Source organism: Sorghum bicolor, chromosome 4 (genome assembly GCF_000003195.3).
Source record: "Sorghum bicolor cultivar BTx623 chromosome 4, Sorghum_bicolor_NCBIv3, whole genome shotgun sequence".
Lineage (NCBI taxonomy): Eukaryota > Viridiplantae > Streptophyta > Magnoliopsida > Poales > Poaceae > Sorghum > Sorghum bicolor.
Window position 1 is genome coordinate 62,100,695 of NC_012873.2, and position 8,731 is coordinate 62,109,425.

Consider the following 8,731-nt stretch of genomic DNA (forward strand, 5'->3'; position numbering starts at 1 on the left):
GGAGCCAAAGCGAGCGCGATCGCGAGGACGAGGAGCCCCAAAAACCGAAACCACCCCACCTCACCCCGTGTTGATCTCCCCGCATTTACGCTACCACGAAATCGCGCTGTAAATCCCCACCCTCCGCGATCCATCCGTCGCCTAATTTTAACCATCCGTCCGTGTCTCCGTCGCCACGAGCAATTTTAGGCGGCCAGCCCCCTTCTTCCCCGTTCAGTTTCTCCTTCGGACGCGCGCGCGAGCGCGATCCATCATCACCGTCCCGTGCCCGTGCCCGTGCCGTCGTCCTCGTCCCACTCCACGCGAGCGAGCGAGGGAGCGGAGGTTTTTAAAAGCGAGCGTGCGGAGTGGGTGCGCGACTGCGGGGAATTGGACTCGGCTATTAAAACCACGAGTGGAAGTTTTCTTCTCCGTGACCTCCCGCCCGCTGCCTGCGCCAACCCACCACCCATCCGTTTCTCGTTCTCCTGCCCCTGCCCCTGCCTCCCCTCCCCTCCTTAACAATGGCAGTACAGGCGCAGTACCCGTCCAATCTCCTCTTCCACGACAGGTGCGCCTCCTCCTACTCCGCCACCACACGGCGCGTCCTCCTCCTCCCGCTCCTCTTGAGACGAGGTCTTTGATTGCCGGGGAGTAGTGGTCTCACGGCTTCCTGCTGTTTGTCGCAGAGGTGAGCCGGACAGGAAGGGGATGGACATGCCCAGGCCGCCGCAGCTCGCCGGAGTCTCGCCGGCGGCAGTCTACTTCTCCAGCGCTGGAGGTGTGTGTGCCGCCCGCCCCGCCCGCCGTGCCTGATGCTATGTTCTTAAATAGGAGGACGTACGTCGTTGCTCGCCGTGCCGCGGCCACCCTACGGTTCTTGGATTGTGACGGTTTCGGTTCCATTTCTTGCAGCGACTGGGAACAATCGGAGGAAGCGACCCAGGGAGGCCATGGCCATGGCGCCGCCGCCGGCGGCGGCGGCGGCTAAGGAGGAGTACGTCAATCTGTTCACACTCCAGCCGCAGCAGTCGACGTCGTCGTTCGCCAACGTGGCGCTCTTCCACAACCAGAGCAGGGTCTCGTCGCCGGCCGCGACGACGGCGCTCGTGTCCACCGGCCTCCGCCTGGCATTCGACGAGCAGCAGCAGCTACAACAGCAGGAGAGCAAGCAGATGAATGCGTTGCGCTACTCGTCGTCGTCGCCCTCGCTGTTCGGCTCTGTCTCCGACGAGCTCGCCGCGCAGGTGAAGCAGCACGACGAGGAGATCGACCGGTTCGTCCGCGAGCAGGTATCTACCTTCGCACCCCTCACGCAATCCGCCTGTTCTCATCGTCAAGTTCGTTTCTTGGTCCCAATCCTGACGTCCCAATCCGTTGTTGGCCAGGGCGAGCAGCTCCGGCGGGCGATGGCCGATCGGCTGCGGCGCCACAACCAGGCGATTCTGGTGAAGGCGGACCAGTCCGCGGCGCGCAGGCTGCGCGAGAAGGCGGCGGAAGCGGAGCGCGAGGCGCGGCGCGGCGCCGAGCTGGAGGAGCGGCTCGCGCGCCTCCGCGGCGAGGCGGCGGCGTGGCAGGCCAAGGCGCTGTCGGAGCAGGCCGCCGCGGTGACCCTGCACGCGCAGCTCCAGCACGCCGCGGCCGCGGCGCGGGCGTCGGTGGAGGAGCTCGCCGCCGCCGGCGACGCCGGCCCGGCGGAGTCCTCGTCGTCAGCGTACGTGGACCCTTGCCGGCGCACCACGGGTCCAGGGACGTCGTCGGACCGCGCGTGCCTCGGCTGCCGCCTCAGGCCGGCCTCCGTCGTGCTCCTCCCCTGCAGGCACCTCTCCCTCTGCGGCGAGTGCTTCGCCGCGGGCGACGCGGACGACGCCGCCATGGCGTGCCCCGTGTGCCTGTGCGTGCGGACGGGCAGCGTCGAGGCCATCCTCTGCTGAGCCGAGCTTTCCCCGCTTCATCATCCGGGTCCGGTCGTCCGCCCTCGTGGCCGGTGAGTGCGTGCATGATGACATGATGTGCAGGAATCCATCCATCAATGCCTTCCCAGAAAATGAGAAGGAAGAAAAAAAAAACCGTAGGAAAGCTAGAATTTTTTCCTTTTTCTTCTTTTTCCCAAGTTTTTGTTCATATTATTATTTTCCAGCTCCTTTACCTTGGAGGAGTATCCCTTCCTCAATCTCCTTTTATTATACTACTAGGGGTTTTAGGAGAAATTCAATTGATAAGTTCATTGTTAATAGTAAGCATCAGCAACTTTGCAGCAGATGATGAAGATGAACGGGGTGTGCACGGCACACCTTGATTTCTTTCTTGCTTTCGTTCTCTCAATCTGTCGCTTTCGTGTTTCTTCCTGGGCACACACTAATCAGAGAGCAGGTTTACCATGACGTGATAGCGCCTAATTTGCTAGCCGTGATTTGTATTGGCGTCCGCCCTCGCAACCGGATATGGCGATGATGGCAGCTTGGCAGGCGAGCGGTGCCAGGATTAACAAGCGATCGCAACCGCCGTGCCACTCGTGATGTCGCCCGTTCGATGCGACGCGAGGCCTGCACCTGCAGCGGCCATTTTGCTCATCAATAATGCCGCGCGAGACGCCGAGATTTCTGTAGCGCAGCGCAGGCAGGACGGAGGTTGGTGGTGCGCGGGAGCGCTCCCGGCGTGGGAGGACGAGGAACCGACGAACGGAAGCGCGCGCTCTCGCGGCGCGCGCGATGCGGGGCAGTTAATTGCGGGGCGCACGGTGGAGCCCCGGGAGACGAGATGCGTGCCCCCCTGCCCCACCCGTCGGTGGCAGCGGCAGCGGCAGCGGCAGACTTTTCATGTTGGGAAGCGGATCTGAGGTGGCACGGAGGAGCGGATGCGTGATCTGCCTGTCAGTCAGGCTGCCACGAGGAAGAGGAACGGCCGCGGGGGGGGGTGGGTGGAGGGCTGTCAGACTGTCACTGTGGCGGGAGGCGGCAGCGGGAGCGGCGCCGGCGCCTCTTCCCGTGGCCTGGCTACGATGGCAACTCGCGTCGGCGTCGGCACCGCCACAGCCGCCGCACCAACACATGCCGCCCTCGCCCTCTCCTTTTCTACGCCACTCCGTATAAACCGTAGCATGGTCCGTACTCCAGCTTGCCGTCCGTCTTGACGCGCGCGGCGCATCTTCAACTCTAACGTCTGTACTGGCACAAAACTTTATCAGCAATTGAAAGGAGGCGACGCCGGGCAGCCACTGTACAGGCCGTGGAGAGAGCGCATGAATTGGAGCGTCAGTTTCTAATGAATAAATTAGCCCGTCCAAAGCGTACTGATTCCCCCCGTCAGTACGCCTCATAAAGGCTGTACTACACGCATTAACCAGTAGTATTACACATCATGCAATGCAGTGGCACGAACCCGTCGAGCGCACTGATGTTTGCCGGCCGGGACGGGAGATGCGAGCGAGGATTCAGACGGAGCACGTACGTACGTACGCAGTGGTGGTACCTGCAGAGCAGCAGTACCATGGACGACGACCAACACGGCTTGCTTGTGTTGTGAGTTGTGCAATGGCGCCGTGTGACCCAACTGTTGTCCTCAGTATATACGTAATCGATCAGCTCATGCAAACCTGTCTCGTCGTTGTCGATCTCGCGCTTTACACGTCCCGATGTGCCTTCTCCCTACATTATGAGTATGATAGCACGAGGGGGCAGCGTTTTCGTCACAGGAATAAGATGGGCTTTGGCTGGGGGAATCTGTCATGTGGTTTGTCATGCTGCCCCCATGTAAAGTCTTGCCCCAATTCACGGCCTCACGGGGTTACGTGGAAGGAATCAGTCGCTGTTACGGCGAACCAACGATCTCATCTGCTGCTGGCTTCACGGGATTACTGCGATCGATCGAATCAAATCGTGGTCGCTGCATATCTGATCCTGCTGGGATCGCATGGGTTTGATGCGTCGAACCAATTCCATGCCGCCGGCGTGGCCTACCGGCTGAATTTCGATCGGGAGAAGGAACGAGGAAAGGAACGCTTCCACAGAAAGGTTGTGTGGTCCTTGTGGGTGGATACGCGAATGGAGTGGAAATCCGTCCAAAAAAAAGCAGCTTACGCCTGACGGACTCCCCGATAATAATGTTTAGAATCACATGCGTTTGTCAACCCGGCCCGTTGCGCGTACGGCCAGCCATGGTTGCAGAAATATATATAGGCTTACCTAGCTCGTTGACCGTGGAGATATGTACTGGTACATGATCATCAATATATAAATGTTCAACTTTGTTTGCCTTTTCCCCTTAGATCAGCAAAATAAGAGTAGTTCATTCGATCTGGACCCTTACGGTTTTACTAATGCTCAAACTCGTAATAAGCAGGATGACCCAGGGGTTGCTTCAAGTCTGTGGGCTAACAATTAGCTCTAAAATTTTAATGTCAAATATAAGGGCTAATTATAGGCTAACAATTAGCCTTTGATTTTAAATAAATATGAGGACTAAACATGTGCTAATTAGGGTAGGAACTAATGAATTACCTCTTATTAGCCTGACAATTATCATAAGTGTGACATAGTAGTTCATTTTTTTTTGTGTCAAAGCTCATCAAAAGTGTGACGGATGATTTGTTCACCACACTTGAAGCATAACGTCTGGCGGCAGCATCGATACAATCACATACTTCCTTTTTCAAGTTGGATAGCCAATTCATTTTCACCTAAGAAGATTTGAGTTGTTTTCCTAAAAAAAACTCTTGCAATGGTACGATGCAATTCCTGCAACTTTTTTTTTTGAGACTCTGCAATTCCTGCAACATGTGAGGGTCTCCAAAAGTATAAAAAAAATAGAATATTTTTTAGACTCGTAAAAAATAGAGAGTGGAAAAGGCAAGGTTAAAGAGTACGGAATTTGAAATGGCCGGACTATGGGCTGTTGCCTGCTGCATCGCCATATGCTTCCATGCTTAATGGGCCTGATATGTCATTTTGGGCTCCGTTAACGGTGACTTTCGCTTGTATTGGGCGAGTTACGTGTCGGGCCTATCATACAAACTTTTTTTTTTTGACAATGTCCTATCATACAAACTTTGCTAGCCTGGCCTAGCACCAGAGGAAGCCCCAACTGAAATCTTTTATACCGTCATCATTCTCCAAATGAAAAATGCTTTGCCACCGCCCGTGTGTCACGCAGAAATGTAGTCTAACTTTTTTTTTCAAAAAAAAAAAGAAGAAATCTTCTCTAACATCGTCCGTCCGTCACGCAGAAATTCAGGTCCAGCTCGGTCGCCACGGGGTCAAAGCTCTCGCAACAACAAGGACGGAAGACTTCGTTCCAAGTCGGTCAACCCATCACCCAATCACACGGCGGGACGACCTTGTCCGTTACGTTGCCTTGTTGTGAGTAAAAGCCAAACGACGTGACGACAAGAGACACGGCGAGGCGCGTGGAAAAGGCGAGGCGATCGATCGAGCACACCGGAGCAATGCCAATGCGGCAGCAGTAGCCGCGTCGTGCGCCGGGCGCGCGTCGCCGATGCGATTCGACGTCGCACTCGCACGACGGCAGCCCACCGTCGTCCCCGTCCGTCCGTCGTCCAGCACACGGCTTCCTGCTAACTTCCTCGCCCTTTCGCCCATTTTTTTCCATGCACCGCGGACTCCTCGGTCGGACTGCCTCAAAGTGCTCGACGAAACCAAAACAACGGCCTACGTCCGCCAACATCCCAACTAGACTCCTTGTCCCGGTGTTCCCAATGGCCCGATGATCCTTGGGCCAACAACGCCCAACAACCATGTGCATGGCTTAAGCTTGTACTACTAGAAACTTTAGCAGTGTCTAGCTGGTGAATTAATAATCTTCTACCATCGCTGAATTGCACTTGAACTACAGTAGTAGTACACACTAAAATCTAATCGTCCATTGGAGTGATCGCAGTAGCAGTACAGAGACTACACTACTACCACCAAGCTGTAATCAAAGCTGTCCCGATCTGGCCAATACAACACGTGGCGACACCGGCGCACTAAACAACCAGCCAGCAGCGCGGGCTGGACTCCCCCACGGCCCCACAGAATCGAGCGCGACCAATAAACAAATTGGGTCGCCGTTGTTGTTACTGCAGATCTTCCGGTGGATTCTCAATTCTGCCTGCTGCGGCATCGCAGTTAACAACGCCGGCGCCACCAAGGCGAGCAAAAACGGCCAGGGGGCCTGGCACCGTAAGCCAGCAAACAAAAACCGGTACTGCAGCTTTCTTGTTGCCCTGCCCCTAGCGCTGCTCGTACGGCCAAATTGCGCTGGCCGGTGCCGGTTGCGATGCAGTACAAGGAAGGGAACAAGGGACTGAAGGGAGCAACGAGAAGAGGTTCCTGGAAATCTAGCCGTGGTTTCTCGCGCATCCACACCTAATTAACTCCTCGACAGCCACCTTTGCCTGTATTCTCCCGTCGCCTGCCTGCCCCTTTATAAGAGGAACAAAGACGACCTCCTCTGGTCGTCGTTGGCAGCAGCAAAGCTTCAAGGCTTGTTCAGTTCAGTGCTTCAGTAAGTGCAGTAGTCTAGTGGGTACCCTAAGGCTCAGCTCCTCCAACACTGAGAAATGATGGCTTCTTCTTCCTCCTCTTCCTTCTTTGGCATCGAGCCACTCGACGGCGGCGGCGAGAGCGAGACCTGCCGCCACGCCATGGACGCCTGCTCCCTCTGCGGGAAGCACCTCGCCGGGGACTGCGACATCTTCATGTACAGGTTCGTGTTCGTGCCGCCCGGCCGCGGGCCTGATTGCTTTGTCCATTCCTCCAGCTTTACCGATGCATGCAATGCGGAGCGGTGTTCTGATACGATCGTCCCCGTTGCGTGCGAACAACAGAGGGGACACGCCGTTCTGTAGCGAGGAGTGCAGGTACCACCAGATGGTCAGGGACGATTTCAAGACGGAGCGGCGTCCGGCGAGGAAAGAGGAGCAACGCCAACGCCGCAGGCACCAGGCTCCTGCCGCCGCCGAGCCGCCGGCCCATGTCCCACTCGCGGCGGCAAACGTGCCCGTTGCCATCTAACGATGATCGGTTGGCAGTGGCACAGAGCGGCATCCGATCGGCTTCTCTGAAGGAGACAACGAACAGTCCGATCGAGATAAGTATGTAGCGGCAGAGCAACCACGCCCTCGATAGTATCTTTGTGTTCTTTTCTGTGTTCGTTGATGCTGGCCACTTTTTTTCTTCACGTGCTGAGCAATGGTGCGAGAGAAATGGATGTACATAACGGCATTTTCATGCAAGTCTATGCATTTTTGCTGTTGTCCCTTTGCTATTTGCAATCAGAACTTTAGCCAGCGTTATCCGCCTATCAAACACGGGAACATATCTGGTGGAAACACATGCCCTTGGTGCTTGTTCTCTCAATCCCCTCTTAAGAGATTGAAGGGGATTAGGAGGATTTTGATTTGTCTGTTTTTAATTACTTTCAATCTCCTTTAATTGTCATTGATTTTCACTTAACCAAACAAGGCCTTAGCTGCCCTTGCGAGTAAAAGAGCAATTGCAAGAGTCGTTTGTATCCTTCCATATTAATACAAATAGAATTTTTGATTTTTTTTTTAAAATACTCTTCAATTAAATCTCCAAACATTACATTCTCTATCCATAGTTTCTTGCAAGCTAAAAATAGCGAGTATGGCTCGATAAACATTGTGACTTGAATCTTGCTACCCGTATCTTTTATGGTAGCCATGATTTGTTTAAGGTTCAATGTGACAAACTACGATACTAATTGAACAAACCTAATAATTCTTTTTTATTATTAAAATAGTTCTGGGACATTTAGACAATCTTGGGAAGCAGGGGCGAAGATAGATAGTAATTAGGGGGTGTAAATGAACTTCTAAATTGTTTGAAAATAGTAATTTTCTCTAAATTTTCACCATATATGCACCTCAAGTTTATGCACTCATGATCTAAATACACTCCCTTTAATTTCCTTCGTTCGCCACTGCCGCGAATAATGTAGTACAAGGCCCACCGACCCGGTAAAATTACTGGACGTCAGCCCGTGGGCCCTGGACCTGTCGATTTACAGGTGAGTCGCACTTCACGACGTGGACGGACAGACAAATCTCTACGAGAACCAGTACTAAAACGGCCAATCCCACTGCTCCACTAGGCCTATACGCATTCGTCGGGCGGCGCATGTTTCTTCCCTGCCAAGTGCCAAAGCATCGACCGAATCACATGCCCAAACTTGTGACGCTCCAATCAGTCCCAAAAGGCCCTCGTAAATGGCGGAGACATACAAAATTAAGGCTCTCGGTACACAGTACGCGGAACTGCGACCGACCGTTCACCTTTCGTGTAAGTGCGTGGCCGGTGCAATTTCTCCATCGACCCAACGTACAACGGCCACCTCGTGACCAGATTCTACTACATACCGACTTGCCGAGATGCGATCGAGGGATACACTCAGGTAGGTATGCTTTTTTTGTTGATTCCTTTTGCTCCTCTCTGGAGCTTGTAACTCCTTTTGTAATTAAACTTGTTTCTTTCTAATAAATTTCAGTAGGGGATCAAACCTCTCCTATTTCCTCAAAAAAAGAAGGCATGTGGGCGGAGGTAATTCTCAGACGTTTCTAAGCGAACGCATACCCTATATTAGCATACTGCTTAGCTAAATGGATTGGGTTCATTATGATAAACCACCCTGTCCAGCCAAGTAGATTAGGTTCAAGACTTGAGAGTTGAGACCGATACTCACATTTATTTCTACATTTATTCTCAGAAAAAAATAACATGTTGTGGAGTAT

The 8,731-nt window shown here is 53.9% G+C and overlaps 2 protein-coding genes across 3 annotated transcripts; both read left to right on the forward strand.

The window, feature by feature from the left end:
• On the forward strand, positions 1 to 2,285 carry LOC8073199 (E3 ubiquitin-protein ligase BOI). Of its 2 annotated transcripts, XM_002452688.2 has the most exons (4): positions 11 to 550; positions 669 to 760; positions 895 to 1,271; positions 1,368 to 2,285. In XM_002452688.2, the coding sequence occupies exons 1-4, from the start codon at positions 504 to 506 to the stop codon at positions 1,911 to 1,913; spliced, it is 1,062 nt and encodes a 353-aa protein (XP_002452733.1). In that variant the 5' UTR covers positions 11 to 503; the 3' UTR covers positions 1,914 to 2,285. The 2 variants fall into 2 exon arrangements, with proteins under 2 accessions (XP_021313943.1, XP_002452733.1); XM_021458268.1 differs by having other exon boundaries at positions 1 to 670.
• LOC8078388 lies at positions 6,292 to 7,481 on the forward strand. The gene is made up of 2 exons (XM_021460180.1): positions 6,292 to 6,684; positions 6,806 to 7,481. The coding sequence occupies exons 1-2, from the start codon at positions 6,539 to 6,541 to the stop codon at positions 6,990 to 6,992; spliced, it is 333 nt and encodes a 110-aa protein (XP_021315855.1). The 5' UTR covers positions 6,292 to 6,538; the 3' UTR covers positions 6,993 to 7,481.

Bases quoted from the DNA above. Each gene is read 5' to 3' on its own strand.
- LOC8073199 (XM_002452688.2), top strand. From the start codon at position 504: ATGGCAGTACAGGCGCAGTACCCGTCCAATCTCCTCTTCCACGACAG. The intron at 551-668 runs GTGCGCCTCCTC...TGTTTGTCGCAG, and splicing joins AATCTCCTCTTCCACGACAG to AGGTGAGCCGGACAGGAAGG. The intron at 761-894 runs GTGTGTGTGCCG...CATTTCTTGCAG, and splicing joins CTACTTCTCCAGCGCTGGAG to CGACTGGGAACAATCGGAGG.
- LOC8078388 (XM_021460180.1), top strand. From the start codon at position 6,539: ATGATGGCTTCTTCTTCCTCCTCTTCCTTCTTTGGCATCGAGCCACTC. The intron at 6,685-6,805 runs GTTCGTGTTCGT...TGCGAACAACAG, and splicing joins TGCGACATCTTCATGTACAG to AGGGGACACGCCGTTCTGTA.